At 50.4% G+C, this 16155-nt stretch overlaps 1 protein-coding gene across 1 annotated transcript; it reads right to left on the bottom strand.

The window, feature by feature from the left end:
• Nucleotides 1–303: 303 nt before the first annotated feature.
• On the bottom strand, nucleotides 304–15753 carry BEND3 (BEN domain containing 3). Its single transcript, XM_021693588.2, has 3 exons — nucleotides 15645–15753; nucleotides 14944–15146; nucleotides 304–2550 (listed from the first exon to the last, which is right to left on the bottom strand). The coding sequence occupies exons 1-3, from the start codon at nucleotides 15679–15681 to the stop codon at nucleotides 304–306; spliced, it is 2487 nt and encodes an 828-aa protein (XP_021549263.1). The 5' UTR covers nucleotides 15682–15753.
• Nucleotides 15754–16155: the final 402 nt, after the last annotated feature.

Genomic DNA, 16155 nt, shown 5'->3' with positions numbered 1-16155 from the left:
GGGGGGGGGGGGGGGGGGGGGGGGGGGGGGGGGGGGCGGGGGACGGGACACAGCCAGGGAGAGAACGCCCTACTCCTGAGGCCTCTCTGCTCTCACGGCTCCGCTCTCCCGGACTCTGGCTGCACCCCTGGGACACAGGACTGAAAGTCGTGAGTGGGAGAGACCAAACGCAAGGCTCCTTTCCTGTGGCTGGGTGGTGTCGACGTGTGCAAATGCAGTGAGCCACTCCCCACCGACGTAAGGTGCGTGTCTGTGGATCCCGCGGGCGCGCTCCGCCAGAACGCTCAGTCCCCGGCGCGCCCATCACTTCTCCACCTTCTTGGCTTTCTTCAGGATGTCGCATTTTTTCCTGTTGGGGCGGCGGCACCGCTCGTCGATGCTCGGGATACACTCGTAGTGCCACACCTCCTCCATCTTCTCCACCGGGTACACGGCCTCCACGTAATGCCGGATGAGCCTCAGGCGCGTGGGGTCCAGCTGCTTCTTGTTGCAGGCGCCCGAGTGGTTGTACTGCAGCCGCAGGTTCTCGGCAGTGAAGAGTTCCGGGAAGAGCCTGACCAGGAGCCGGGCGGCGAAGTTGCCCACCGACAGGCTCTGCTGCACGATCTCGCGCACCTCCTTGTCCGACAGCAGGTACGGCGAAGGCACCGGGAAGTCGGGCGAGGGAACCACCAGCTCGTCCAGGGGGATCTTGCAGAAGTCCTTGCTGCTTCTTTCGGGGGGCAGCGGGGGCCCCTCGAATTCCTCTCGGAACCTCTCGGGGTTGACCGCATAGCTCGTCAGGTCCCGGCACTCGGGGCCCGGCACGTGGACCTTGCGCTGCTGCTGGTAGGAGCGCCGCTGCTCCGTGTCGCGGCGCCGGCAGCGCTCGTCCAGCTTGCCCACGAACTCCAGCGTCCAGACGCGGTCGTTCTTGGCGCGCGGGTACAGCAGCTGCACGTAGTGGCGGATGAGCCTGATGCGGGACGGGTCCAGCTGCTTCTTGCCCAGGGAGCCGCTGCAGTTGTACTGCTTGCGCAGGTTGTCGGGCGTGAAGAGCTCGGGGAAGAGGTGCACCAGCAGGCGCGAGGCGAAGTTGCCGATGGACAGGCTGCTCTCGTAGATGCTGCGCAGCTGCTCCTTGCTCAGCAGGCAGTCGGCGCCCGGCACCTCGAAGTCGGGCTGCGGGATCTCCAGCTTGTCGAAGTCGATGGGCACCAGCCAGATCTTCTTGGAGCGCCGGCCCGGCCGCTCGCCCTCGAAGCTGTCTTCCACCTTGACCACGGAGACGTCGTCGGGCAGGCTGGAGGAGTCGTAGCAGTCGTCGCGCGCGGGCTCGCCCTCGCTGCCGCCGTCCAGCGCCAGGCCCTCGAGCTCGTCGTTGAGGCGCTGGGCGCACTGCTGCAGCCAGGCCTCCTCCTCCTGCATGTCGGGGAAGTAGATCTCCGTGTAGTTGCGGATGATCTGCAGCCGCTGCGGGTCCAGCCCCTGCTTGCCGCCGTCCCCGTAGCAGCTGTACTGCTCGCCCAGCTTCCGGTGGTCGAAGAGCTCGGGGAAGAGCCGGTGGAGGAGGAAGACGGCGAACTCGCCGGGGGACGACGCTTCGTCCAGGAACTCGGTGAGGTCCTGCGTGTCCACCACGTGGTCTGAGGCGATGGTGCTGCTCCGGTCCAGGGACAGGGCCTCCTCCTGGTCCTTGCTGTCCAGGAAGTGGCTGGCGTCCACCTGCTCGGCCTCGAAGAAGCCGGCCACCTGGCCGCCGGGCTGGCTGTCCTCCATCTCCCGCTGGGCCCAGAAGCGGCTGAAGAAGTCGTTCAGCTGGGGCAGACACTCGGCCTGCCACACGGCCGTGTCCTTCACCGAGGGGTAGTAGACCTCCACGTAGTTGCGGATGAGCTGCAGGTGCAGCGACTCCAGCTTCCGCTTGGCCGCGAAGCCGCACGCGCTGCAGCCGCGCGAGAAGTCCACGTCGCTGAAGAGCTCGGGGAAGAGCTGCACCAGCAGGCGGCAGGCCAGGTCGCCGCCCGACAGGCTCTGGTCCACGATCTGCTTGAGCTCCGCCGCCGTGAGCTGGTACTCGGGGGGCGGCTGGAACTTGGCCACCATCTCGGTGGGGCTCACCTGCTTCTTGATGCGGCTCACCTCCAGGGAGAGCAGGTCCACCTTGCTGTGCAGCTGCGACATGTTGGAAGAGAGCGTGTTGAGCATGTAGAACATCTTCTGGATCAGAAAGTAGATGTTGGGGTCAGCGTCGGTGGCGGCCGCGGCGCCGCCGCAGTCCCGCTTCTGGGGCTCGTTCAGGAGCCGCAGCGGCGATGGGCTGTTGCTGGAGTTGGCCTTGTCGAAGAGCTCGTACGTGCTGAGCACGTCGCCGGCGGGAGGGTTCTTCTTCTCCATGATCTTGTGCGAGATGCCATACAGAGGCTTCTTGTAGGACGGCGTGCTCCCATCGTTGCAGGGCTCCTCCTCGCCGGGCCACGCCGAGCCCAGGCTCTTGCCCCTGCCGGCCTGCTCCCCGTTGCCCTGGCAGGGCGAGCTGTTCTCCCGGTTCCGCATGCCTGCTAGGAGGGCCTGGAAAACAAACAGTGTGTTAGGCTCTTCGCATTCACTACACTACACAGGGGCCGGAGACACACGGTGGTGCCAGGGTCCACCTCGGCAGTTTGTGAGGAGCCACTTTCCTCGCCCCGGAGTCACTCTGCCAGGCCGGGAACGCACAGCTGACCCAAACCCACATGCCCGCGCCACAACAGCTCCCTCTTCCCCCTCCCCGAGCAAGGCTCGGCCCGACCTTCGGGAAGGCTCCCCCGTCCTGCAGGACAACCACCCTGCCAGGGATGCGAGAGAGACCCCACGGTGGAAGGAGCCCCCGCGGTGGCCCTGCCCCGGGCACGGCAGGCACCTCACTGACCTGGGCCTCCGGCTGATCTCAGACGGGGATCGGGAGTCCTGCCCACAGCAGCTCGGGAAGACAGCAGTGTGTCTGCCAGTCTGCAGCCTCGAGGAGACCAGGCAGCTCCTGAGGCGCACGGTGGTGAGCACAGAAGAATGGGGGTCTGCTGCACCCCTACTGCTGCCCAGAGTGACCTCTTATCTCAAACTAGAAAAGAGCCGGCCCAGAACGTCCCAGAGCTCGTGCAACTGTAGACTGCATGAGGTATGGGGGCCCCAGGTTTCTCAAAGAGCTGCAGGAGACAATTACGCCCCAGGGTCTGAAGGCGGCCACTGGATGTAATGTATTCCTGCCTCTCCTATGCATCTACAAGGGTAATGCCATGCACTCTCAGCCTTGCTCAACAAAGGACAGGGAGGGACTTGAACTCTACCAAACTCATTTCAGGGACTATCTCCTCAGCTCACCCAAGGATGGCACACACACTCTGCAAGTCCACTCTACTGGACTCGCACGGCAAGCTCAAGATCCCCTTTAAAGACCCCAAAGCTTGAGTCCCAGCACCACCACCAGATAGCAATCAACCTTGGCCATCTGAGAACCCAGAGTTCTCGTTGCTTTCACCAGTGGTTTCCCCTGTTGCCAGGCCCTGAACATTTCAAGAGGCTTATTTATGTACATATGGCCAAGTGATTTTCAACACAGGCTCAAAGGCAATTCAATGAAGATCATCTTTTCCACAAATGATGCTGGAACAACTGGATACAGATATGCAAAACCAAACAACAAAAATTTCCATCCTATGCGTACCACATAAAGAAATTAACTCAACATGGATTGTGGACATAAATATAAAACCTAACTTAAAATTCTAACACTTCTAGAGGCGCCTGGGCGGCTCAGTCATTAAGCGTCTGCTTTCGGCTCAGGTCATGATCCCAGGGTCCTGGGATCGAGCCCCGCATCCAGCTCCCTGCTCAGCAGGAAGCCTGCTTCTCCCTCTCCCACTCCCCCTGCTTGTGTTCCTGCTCTCACTGTCTCTGTCAAATAAATAAAATCTTAAAAAAAAAAAAACTATAAAATTCTAACACTTCTAGAAGAAAACATAAGAGAAATCCCTTATGACCTTGGTTTAGGCAAATATTTCTTAGATATGACACCACAAGCATAATCCATAAGAGAAAAAATAGATAGGAGCGCCAGGGTGGCTTAGTCGGTTAAGTAACGTCTGCCTTCAGCTCAGGTCATGATCCCAGGGTCCTGGGATTGAGCCCCACATCGGGCTCCCTGCTCAGCGGGAAGTCTGCTTCTCCTCCCTCTGCTTGTGCTCTCTCTCTCTCCCTCTCTCTCGCTCTCTGTCTAAATAAATAAATAAATAAATAAATGAGATGCTTATTAATAACCTGCAAATTAAAGCCCACTGAGAGATACCTCATCATCCCTACCAGAATGGGTACAAACACAAAGACAATACCCAGTGTTGGAGATGTGAAGGCCATCGAAACTCTCACACATTGCTGGTGGGGATATAAAATGGTGTAACTACTTTGGAAAACAGCTGGTAGTTTTGTTTTTTTTTTTAATTTTATTTATTTATTTGACATAGTGAGAGACAGCACAAGCAGGAAGAGCAGCAGAGGGAGAAGCAGGCTCCCTGCTGAGCAAGGAGTCCCGATGGGACTCGATCCCAGGACCCTGGGATCATGACCTGAGCCGAAGGCAGACGCTTAACCGACGGAGCCACCCAGGCATCCCACAGCTGGTAGTTTCTTAAAAAGTTAAATATACACAGACCATGTGATCCTGGTATTCCATTCCTAGATATTTATTTACCAAGCAAATGGAAAGCACATGATCATCCAAAGACTTATACACAAATGCTCATGGTAGCCCCATCTGTAACTAGCCAAAGGTGGAAACAACCCAAAATATTATCAGCAAGTATACTGTCTTATATGCATATGATGGAATACTACTCAGCAATAGAACTGATACACACACAGTACTCACGAGGAGTCTAAAAATAATTATGCTAAAAGAAGCCAGACAAACAAAAAAAGAGGCCATACTGTAGGATTCCATTCATATAAAATACAAACTTATCGATAGTGGGGTTACCTGGTGGTGGAGGAAGGACACAAAGGGGCACATGGAAACTTTATGGTACTTGGTGACTCATGTTTATTATATATATATATTTTTTTTTTTAAGATTTTATTTATTTATTTATTTGACAGCGACAGCAAGAGAGGGAACACAAGCAGGGGGAGGGGGAGAGGGAGAAGCAGGCCCCCCGCAGAGCAGGGAACCTGATGCGGGCTTGATCCCAGGACCCCGGGATCATGACCTGAGCCGAAGGCAGACACCCAACGACTGAGCCACCCAGGCGCCCCATGTTTATTATCTTGATCGTGGTGATGGCCTCACTGATATATACAGACGTCAGAACTTATGAAATGCTATACTTTAAATACTGTGCCATTCATTGTATTTCAGTCCCAACTTCATAAAGCTGGTTTTGACAAATGTTAAATTTGACCCAGACTTATTGGAATATATTTTTGAGGGTTTAATTAAGCAGAAGAGCTAATTGGTGAGCACTGGTGGGTGTCAGGGGAATGAACACACGGGGCTGAAGCACAATTTGCTTTTACTGACAGGTGTGCACCGTGGGCAACTGCAGAATTGGTAAGAACAAAGGGCATCCTTTGGATGCTTCCACACCCGGGGAAAGTATGGCTGGTGTAAGGTGGCCAAGGACAGTGCTTCTGAAACTCTAATATACATATGAATCACCTGGGATCTTGTTAGAATGCAGATTCTGGTCCCTGAGCCTGCATTTCTTTTCTTTTTTTTTTAAGTTTATTTTTTTTTTAGTAATCTCAACAACCAATGTGGGGCTCAAACTCATGACCCTGAGATCAAGAGTTGCATGCTCTTCTGACTGAGCCAGCCTGGTGCCCCTGAGCCTGCCTTTCTAACAAGCTCCCAGGTGCTGTGGGTCCTCTCTCAGTGGCCAATGCCTGGAAGACTGTGTCTCCTCTCAGCTTGCCTCATCCAGGCAGGTTCAATGTCACCTGTAAGTCTTCAGATAACTAATGCCAGACAAAACAGTATGACATGTTTTTCTCTTGTAGCCTAAAAAGGGTAGGGAGAAAAGACAAGCTCAAGAAGCTAGATTTTTAATGGCAGGTGAGTAATATGTACGTCCAGGTGAAAACAGAGCATGAGGCCACATAAACATGTAAGACTTTGATCTTTCTCAACCACCCACATGTTATATTTCATTTCATATTTTAAATTAATGAATTACTTCCTGGACCCTCTCTTTTAGATAATGGAATAATATGACTCACATAGAGAGAGGTTAATTTTTCTCCTGCCTCACTGTTGATAACAACCACGCTAAAGAAAAACTACTTTATTCTGTAAGAACCTGAAGATAGAGGAATTCTTAGAAGTGTTTTAATGATCCCATGGAGCTGGCCAATACTTTCCTCAGGGTTTGTCTGTATAAGCTGATGACGATTCAGAGGCACCTGGCCCTCCTCCTACGCACCCCATGCTTCTCAAGGACAGAGGACCAGGGGCCTGCTGGCGTGGGAGAAGCCTACCATGAATGGCCTGCCACCTGACCCTCCCCCTCCTGGGGTCTCCTCACCCAGCTGCCTGCATCCTCATCGCATCCTCATCACACTGTATGACTGTTCCCATGATGGGAACAGGTCATTCCTGAGTCTGCCCCCACCCAGTACCTTGCACAGTGCCTGGGATACAGAATTGCTCAATGAATGTGTGTCAACCAGACGCAAGGATGGTTAAAGCAGGGCAAGGTGTTCTGCCATTCTCAAATCTATGCTTCAGAAAAAGGAGCCGTCTGGAAAGGCCACTAGCTTCATGAATAACATGTCTGTAGAGAGGTATAAAAGCGTGGATAAGATCTCAGCTCAGGCTGTCTTCTGTGACCTTGGCCAAATCAAATGATTTTTCATGCCTCGGCTTCTAGAAACTCAGGGATAAATGATGGCAGGTCTCACAGGGTAGTTATGAAGACTTAATGAGATAATGTGCAGAAAGCACTGAGCCCTGTCTGAATCTTAGTAAGTGCTTAATAAATATTCACTGTTAGAATATAATTATTATTGGGGCGCCTGGGTGGCTCAGATGGTTAAGCGTCTGCCTTCGGCTCGGGTCGTGATCCCGGGGTCCTGGGATCGAGCCCCGCATCGGGCTCCCTGCTCGGCGGGAAGCCTGCTTCTCCCTCTCCCACTCCCCCTGCTTGTGTTCCTGCTCTTGCTCTCTCTGTCAAATAAATAAATAAAATCTTAAAAAAAAAAACAACTAAGAGAATTGTATTATTATTAAGCAATGCTATTCCCAAGCCAGAGCAGAGGTACTACAAGGGGGCCTTTTATTAAACTAGTTGTAAAGATTACTCTCAGCCAGTAAACAAGAGGACTTCCCTGCAATGCACCAGGGTAGGTCACTCAGAAGGCACTTCTTAGAGGTCTGTTTGCCCTGAAGGCTGGGAGTAGGGGGGAGTACTGGACAACTGAGCTGAAGGTGGGGTTTTAAGTTCTTTACAGTCCTTTTGTTCTGCTAACTGGCAGAAAGCAGAGGATTATGAAGGGAGGGAGGCAGGGAGGACTACACACACACACACATCAGAAACTTGGAGAAAGGAAGGGATGGAGATGAAAATCTTTACCCCAACATGGTATGTTTGGAACTATGGATCATGACCCATTAGTAAATGATGAAGCTGATTTGGTGGGTCATAAGCAGCATAAGAAGAAAGAAAGAAGGGAAGGCAGAAGAAGGAAAAAAAGGCAGGGAGGAGGGAAAACGAGAGAATATAAAATATCAGGGTGCACTGCATATGGTATGTAAATTTGGGAAAGTTTTGTTTCTCTTTGTCTGCATACAAATCCATATGTGAGCTGTAGTTCACCATCAGGTGGATTTATAACTGTGGGTCACTGTTGAAAAGCACTGCCCTAGGGAGCACCTGGGTGGCTCAGTCGGTTAAGTGTCTGCCTTTGGCTCTGGTCATGATCCCAGGATCCTGGGATCGAGCCCCATATCGGGCTCCCTGCTCAGCAGGGAGTCTGCTTCTCCCTCTCCCTCTGCCCTCCCCCAACTCATGCTTGCTGTCTCTTACTCTGTCAAATAAATAAATAAAATCTTTTTTTTTAAATTAATTTATTTGAGACAGAGAGAGAGCACAAGCAGGGGAATGGTTAGAGGGAGAAGCAGGCTCCCCGCTGAGCAGGGAGCCCGATGTGGGACTCGATCCCAGGACTCTGGGATCATGACCTGAGCCGAAGGCAGCCACTTAACCGACTGAGCCACCCAGGTGCCCCAATAAATAAAATCTTTTAAAAAAGAAAAAAAGAAAAACACTGCCCTAATAAATTCAAAGTGCCTTATCTGCTAATTTCTGTAGGCTGTAAATTAAATTTTAGCAACTCACTCACCATTAAGTTCAATTACACCAAAATAATTTTGCAAGTTCTGTGGACCATGAGATTACCATGATTCCATGGTATTACCATATTACCAATATAGAGGAATTTGAGTTTCTAATGGCAATCATTAAAAAAAAAAATCATAAATACATTAGGAGTCTTTTTAGAACAAGGGTCTTTGCTTTACAAGTGATTCCACATCATAAAGTAAGATTCTGTGCAGAGGTCACCAGAAACTCACATGCAATGCAGCAAAAGTACTGCATTCTAGAGAGAGGTCTGCCCTAGTTAATACCCAGTATAGAGAGTAAATCCAGGAAACATGTTCTGGGTGAATTGTCTGATACCAGTAACAAAGAGAAGTCACTGCACTCCTACAGCAGGCAGAAGGCCAAGGTCTATGAGAACTGGAAATCCCCTCTATAACTCACTGTTCAAGATCATTAATAAAAATATTTCAGTTTCTACTAAGCATGTTAGAAACACTGCCACCAAACAGAAACATTTTGGCTAACTTGCTGGAATAAAAAATTAAGTTAGCGTCCCAGTAGAGGGCAACATTCCTCACTCCCAGAGGCCTTAGATACACAATTCAACACACAACACAACACGTGCACCAAAGGGCAGGTTCTTAGACAGCCCCACACTGGTGTCCTGTCAACTCGGCGTCCCAATGAACTGCACCAACTCTGGCAAGGTGACAACCGGCTGGCGGCATTTGCTGCTGCTGATAAAATCTCTGCTCAGCTGTCTAGGAGTATCACGAAATCTTTAAATCTGTGCTCCTTGGCACCGGGTGTCTGGCTGACACCACTGCCAGTTCTCCGAGGCTCATCTTCCAGCCACACGGGAACCGGGAACGCTGCCGTGGAGCTCAGGACGGCGGTGCCAGCCTCCTTCCTGGGCTCAGCCGGGCACCTCCTTCTCCGGCTAGCACCCTCAGGCTCCAGAGGGAACGCCCACCTCTCTCGCTGGGGAATGTGGACACAGAGAGGTTGATGTAGGGCTACCAGTCAGGGTAAGGAGACCACTTAGGGGAGATGCCCCGGGTCCGTGCCCAGCTACATCCCAGGGACTGGGCCACCATGGGGATGCTTCAAGCATTAAACATCTTCCTCGCGACTTCAAATCCCAGCAGTGGCTGAATGCAGTTCGACAAATGATGAGTGGCTAAATGGTGCCCAGAGAAGCAGCAAACTGGAACACCAAGAAAGCAGCATGCCTTCCAGAGAGTAGACGGTGGAGAGTTAATGTGGCATTGAGGGCAGACCCTGTGAGTCGGCTCCGGGGGGGCTGGCACGCCTCTGCCTCCTGCTCCCACATCAATAATCAAGGCAGACGCAGTGCTTACCTTCTTCCTCCTCAGCAGAATGGTTCTCTCCATCATCACCATCACCAAATGACCAGATAACCGGTAGCAGTAAGGTCTGCAAGGGCTCTCTACCACACAGAGTCAGTAAACGGAACGCCTCACAGCTGGCAGGCTCTGGGCAAGGCTCTGGGGACCCAGGGAAGGAGCTAGACAGTCTCTGACCTCATGGCTTTCACCCTGTGGGTCATCCTTACACTGTTAATGGATGAAGAAACTGCTGTGATGCCTGAAGAAGAATCTGGGAGATAAAGCAATCACAGTGGAGAAGAGAGAAGCCAGAAGAGATGGAGAACTCTCAGGGCAGGAGAGCTTCACAGACTCCTCTCCACATCTTACAAACACCCCCTGCAGCCCTCAGGGCCACCAGCACGGTGTTTAACTGCAGTCTCAAATCGAGCAGGCTCGGGAGCACTAACTTCTCTGAGCCTCGTTAAAATGGGAATTGCACACGACCTATTCTGCTATGGTTGTCACGGAAATTATTGTGACTCTCCAGCTGGTACCAGAGACACCGCCACCTAGGAGGTATTCACTATGTTTGCACTGAGTGAGTGAGATGACATTTCCATCCTCCAACTGGAAAAACAAAACACGGTGACACTTTAGAATTAAAAACAAACAAAGACACGAAAAACCCCAGGAGAACAAAGCTAACTCCTGCCTGGCATACAGCTCTTGAGTATTGCCCCCACTTCCATGAACAAAAAGATGATTACCAATAAAAATTTTGGCTACTCACCTCCCACATCTGCTGTATTTGGCTATGAAGCCTTTTCCCGTGGAGGTGCCAAGTAAGTCTTTACACAGCCTTTTGTTAGGTTTTTTGAGGGAGGTTTTATGTGTCTTCTAAATATTGTACTAAACGACACTATGAACAAGTCGTCAGCACTGACAGGAGTTGGAATATGATGTACCTTTGACATCAGGGCCACCATTCGGATCCCACCCCCCACCCTTCATCCTCCTCCCCGTTCCTTGGGCTTGGGGGAGAAGATGAAAGGTGGTCTCTGTTCTGACTTGGATGGTGTTCAGAATCAAGGGCGCTCAACCTGGGGTATCCTAAAGGGTGCCAGATGGTCTCCCTTGGCAATTCCATGCCATTTTCGTTGTGATGAATGTGGAGGCAGGTGAATGCTGACCACAAGAGGTGGGAACTGGAGATGGGGGTTGCGAGGCAGTTCTGAGGGCTGACATGGGGCAGGCCCTGTGCCGGGCTCCCTCGCACACAAGAAACCAATGAGATGAGCAGAATTCTCTCTCATCACCGCGGGGGAACTTGAGAGTCTGGGAGGTCAGATAATCGGCCAAAGGCCCCAGGTGAACTCTCCCCATCTGACTCCCAGGTTAACTATTTACTATTCCTCCGGGCTGGATCAGAGAAGGTGGGGCTCGCCTCCCCAGATGCAGGGAGTGAGTGATCCCAGTCCACTCCTGATACTTTGCACCAGGAACAAGGCTGCCCACTGGCATCCTGGTGCTCCAACTTCCATGCTGGAATTGACTCATCTGTCTGGTAGAGCTATTAATTCTCTCATCACTGGTTTGTCATTTGGATTAAATAAGGAATGGTGCCATTTGTCAAGCAGGCACTCAGTCACTGTTCATGAACTTCCTTTCCACTTTTTTGGATGATCACTTGTTTCGGCCTCCTGGATCCTCTTGTCTCACTCTGGCAAAAAAGCTGCATATGTCCCCCTGCCCCAACCACCACCCCTGCTGCCTTGTCTGTAAGAAGGATCAGAGAAAACTCAGGGGGAGAAGGATAAAGGACTATTCACTGTGAATTAAGACTAGTGCCATTTTGAAAAATCAACATATACTATAATTTCATAAAACTGATGGATTGTTCTAAAATCCCCAGGGTACTACGAGGCTGTTGATTTACTGACACATCAACTTACAGAGACTTTTAAAAGGAAATACTGCCTTGAATTCACATGACACCTTTCTACAAGGAGCTCAAGAATTTGAAAAGGTTCATACTTCCATATATTCTTTTTACAGAACAGGAAGGGGTGCATGGATATCAACCTCATTTTATATACAGTAAGGAGAATAAACAAAACTAGTAAAACACCCAAAACAAAATCCAGGACTTAACCTGTCTTCTCCAGTCTAAAATCTAACAGGTTAGAACTGCCTGCTGTCTCCACTCTATTGAAAAGTAAACATACCTGCCCAGTTAGAATATGTAAGTTGGACAAGTGATGTCAGAAATATTCAAATACATTTTGGTGTCAGTATTCTCCAAATGTGTCAGAATTCCAGGATGATGCCTGAGGTCCCAGCTGAAGCTTGCTGCCTCACCAAACTGGGAGGCATCCGAAACCTTCACACATCGTTCACGGGATGCTCAGGGAAATCCCTCCACCTCGAACCTCAATGGAGTTCCAGCCCAAGGCCAGGTTTTTTTCTGACTTGCTTCATATACTGAAGGATTCAACGAAAATACAAATCATAAGAACCTTCTCCTTCCCTCTCTGCCCCCAAGAATGCGAAGACATTCCCTTCTCTGGGATGCCATTCCAACAAAATTGTATGGAATGAAAGGATAAAGTGACTCCATTTGCATAAGGAGACAGGGGGACCACCTCAGACTGTCCACAAAGGCCACAACCCAGGCAGACTGGTCAGAGTTCCCTCCTGATGGGCCTGTTGTTCCTTACCGTGGGGAACTCTTTATAAAAACCACCACAAGAGCTGCCCCATCCTTGTGTGAAAGCCTCTCTGCAATGTGAGTTTGTTGCTCCTACCATCAGGGGTGGAGCCTGTTCTTACGGCCCTTGCGGGCAGGCTGGCCCATGTCACCTGCTTTGACCAGAGGGACACCAGCTAACGAGGTGACGCAAGCAGACGCGTGAAGAGCGTCTGTGCCCCAGAGCTTGGCCTCTCGTGCTCTTAGAACGCTTCCGTGTTACGTGAACAGGCCTGGACTAGCCTCCTGGGGGCGAGGACACGCAGGACGGGAAGCTGCAGCCGAGCCCCCAGAAACAGGAGGGAGGCCATTCCAGACCACCTAGCCACATCAGGAACTACCAGCTGACCCACAGAACGGCAAACAAATATAATGGCGGCCATTTTAAGCTGCTAAGATCCGGGACGGTTTGTCCCACAGCAAAAGTGAACCAATACACTGGATTTTGTGTCCCATTTCTGGAACTTTGGCTTTAGTTGCACACTTGAACGAGTCTACAGAATGGATCCGAGGTAGAAATGTAACGTGACACATAAGAAAACGTTTTCAGGAGTTCCATTAGGAACTTAGCGGTGCTTCTCAAGCTTCTCGATGCTTGTAGGGTAACCTCTAGGCATCTAACCCACAGGAACACTCACAGAGGGCACTAGGTTTACGTACATGGATGGTCCCTGCAGCACTAAACATGTTAGTGGAAAACATCTATCTAGCGATCATTAGGGGAAAGCATAATAAATTGTGGTGTAAAATAAAACCTAAGAAAAAATGGTTACATGATTTTCAAACAAGCTCTTCGACTAACCACCTTAGAGCTTGTATTCGCCCAGCATGGATCTCACTCAGCAGTGAGGAAGTCTGAGATTTCGTCTGCAATCATTTCTCACTGCACTGGAGCCTGCTAGCCACACATGATACTCTCCCCAGGGTCACAGGGCGTGCAGCAAGCAGCCGGGGTGGGCAGCCAGAGCACCCAGAGCCAAGGGCAGGATATCTGTAATTAACCCTTTATTTAAAATGGTCATATATGGGCACCTGGGTGGCTCAGTTGGTTAAGTGACTGCCTTCGGCTCAGGTCATGATCCTGGAGTCCCTGCATCGAGTCCCGCATCGGGCTCCCTGCTCAGCAGGGAGTCTGCTTCGTCCTCTGACCCTATCCCCTCTCATGTGTTCTCTCTCTTTCTCTCTCTCTCAAATAAATAAACAAAAAAATCTTAAAAAAAAAAAAAAAAAGCTCATATAGGGCGCCTGGGTGGCTCAGTCGTTAAGCGTCTGCCTTCAGCTCAGGTCATGATCTCGGGGTCCTGGGATCGAGCCCCACATCGGGCTCCCTGCTCGGCGGGAAGCCTGCTTCTCCCTCTCCCACTCCTCCTGCTTATGTTCCCTCTCTCGCTGTGTCTCTCTCTGTCAAATAAATAAATAAAATCTTAAAAAAAAACAGTACAACCCAGAGTCCCAGACTGATGCTCCATGGTGTTCTGGCTAATGATAATGAGCTCTGAAAACGTGGGCTCTTTTGGACAGACATGCAGAAATTGAATTCCTATCTGGGTCCCCCAAAGAGCTTGTGTGTCTCTGTCTGTCTATGTTGGAGAGCTTGGGAAAATATCCTTCTAAGAATTTAAGGTGTAGTCTGCTGGCCCGTGGGAAGGCTGAGGTGAAACATCCCAGGCTAGACCCGATGTCCTAAAGCTGCCGCTCTCTCCTTGGTCTTAACCATTCTGTATACATGTCTTGTCTCCCACCCAGACTGTAGGCTGCTAGAGGGGGCCACCATATCCAGTTCTGTTGTCTCTCTCTCTTAGAATTTAGCCAAGTTCAGGGGCGCCTGGGTGGTACAGTCAGGTAAGCATCCAACTCCTGGTTTCAGCTCAGGTTGTGATCTCAGGGTCATGAAATCAGGCCCTCTGTCAGGCTCCGCGCTCAGCGTGGAGTCCACTTGGGATTCTTTCTCTCTCCCTCTCCCTCTACCCTTCCGCTCATGCTCTCTCTCTCAAATAAATAAATAAATCTTAAAAAAAAAAATTTAGTCAAGTTCAATTTAACCAGCAGGCGACGAAAAAAATAAAGCAAATTCATAAAATTTGTAGGTTAGGGGGGTAACAGGTATGTTACAAAAGAATTCTCTTTACAAAAATATTCACTGAGCAAGTTCTCCTAATATAAAAGATGGGCTTGATTTAGGAAAAGACCTCCCAACCCTCAACTTTTCCAGGAATCTGTGTACAGCCTGTACTACATAAAATGCAGTAGGCTTTTCTTAACAGCCCTTGCTATCGAGTGGAGCAAAGCAAAACAAAGAACTCAAAAGCAGTTGCATTGTGAAGACTCCCCTAGCCCCGTAATGAATCCAGACATATATAAGAATTCTACTCAGAGAGGACACCTAGAACTTTAAGCCAGAGACAGGAGAGCTGCAATGAAAGCTTTCTCATTCCCAAGGGCCCAGCAGTTGCCTGGATGCCCACAAGTAGAGAGACAGAGCATCTAATCAGAGGGTCAGAGCCCAAGCAAACAGCGGAAGGGGCTGGGCCCTCACCTCGGGAATCAGCCGCCGCCTCTTCACGCTGGGGACAGAGTCAGGCTGGCCATCGCCGCCCGGCTGCTTTCGCTTGCTGGAATCCTGGAGGGCAGTGAAGACGCTGTCCAGAGGGTGCTTCTCGGAAGACCTGGAGCTCACCGAGCAGTCCAGGGCAGCATCTTCGGCCTCTGTCTCCACTTTCACAGTGTTATTTTTTAGAACTGTGGCAGAGAAGAAACAGGGCTCAGCGGGAAAGACCACTGGGCCACTCGGAGGTTAGCAGGGTTCCCTGAGCAACGGGGTGTGTGCGGGCTGCCCTCTGACACTATCACTCAGATAATATAAAATCTAGTCACAATAAAACTGCCCTTTCCAAACCTAGCGATTTTTATCTTACCGTGTTAGTGCTATACAATAAAACCACGTTCCAAGAACTTTTTGCTCAAAACTGTTTTTAAATTCCTTCTTGGGTGGAAAGACAGGAAACAGAAAGAAACAAATACTATCTTTGAAATGATACTTTTAGAAAAGTAACTCTGGGAAGATACGTAAGACACCTCGAGCAGGTGTATGGGCAGAGGGGGCTGGGAACCAGGAGTGGGAGGGGACTTTTCATTGATTTTTCATTATGTAACTTTTTATTTTTGAACCATGTAGTGTATGACCTAATAAAAAATACTAAATTAAAAATATTTTTTAAAAAGCTTTTTTTTTTTTACCTTCTTCTACATCTTCACTGAATTCAGTTGAGTTCATCTTCTATTCCACTAAATGAAAAGACAAAGACAAAGTCTTGATTTATTGCTTGATTTATTTCTTAATTTTCCAGACCCATGAGAAATTCCCTTACCCTCCCAACCCTGGCTCTGGGTAATGGAAGGTTAAGCTGATACTGTTCCCTAACATCATGGAAAACGGCATCCTCTCTATTTGTCTGCAGTTGCTAGAAGCAGCCAGGCCTTCTGCATACCCTCTGGGAGCACTTCTCCAAAACTCGACGTGGGCAGAAGGCATCTTAAAGCATCGACTGAGTCACTTTCAGACCGAGGGGGTAATGTTATCTGAGAAAATCAAGGCTTACGAAAGACCCAAGTTCAGAGGATCTCCTGTTTCCCTGCTTTCTAAATTCCAGCCACAGAGTGAAAAGGCTCACTGAGGATGTAGGCCGTGGCTCCACCGGACACGGGCGGGTGCTAGGGCTGACTCGAGGTGCTCCAGAAAGCCCCACAC

The sequence above is a fragment of the Neomonachus schauinslandi genome, chromosome 8 (assembly GCF_002201575.2).
Source record: "Neomonachus schauinslandi chromosome 8, ASM220157v2, whole genome shotgun sequence".
Taxonomy (NCBI): Eukaryota; Metazoa; Chordata; class Mammalia; order Carnivora; family Phocidae; genus Neomonachus; species Neomonachus schauinslandi.
This window is presented reverse-complemented; position numbering and strand designations above follow the sequence as displayed.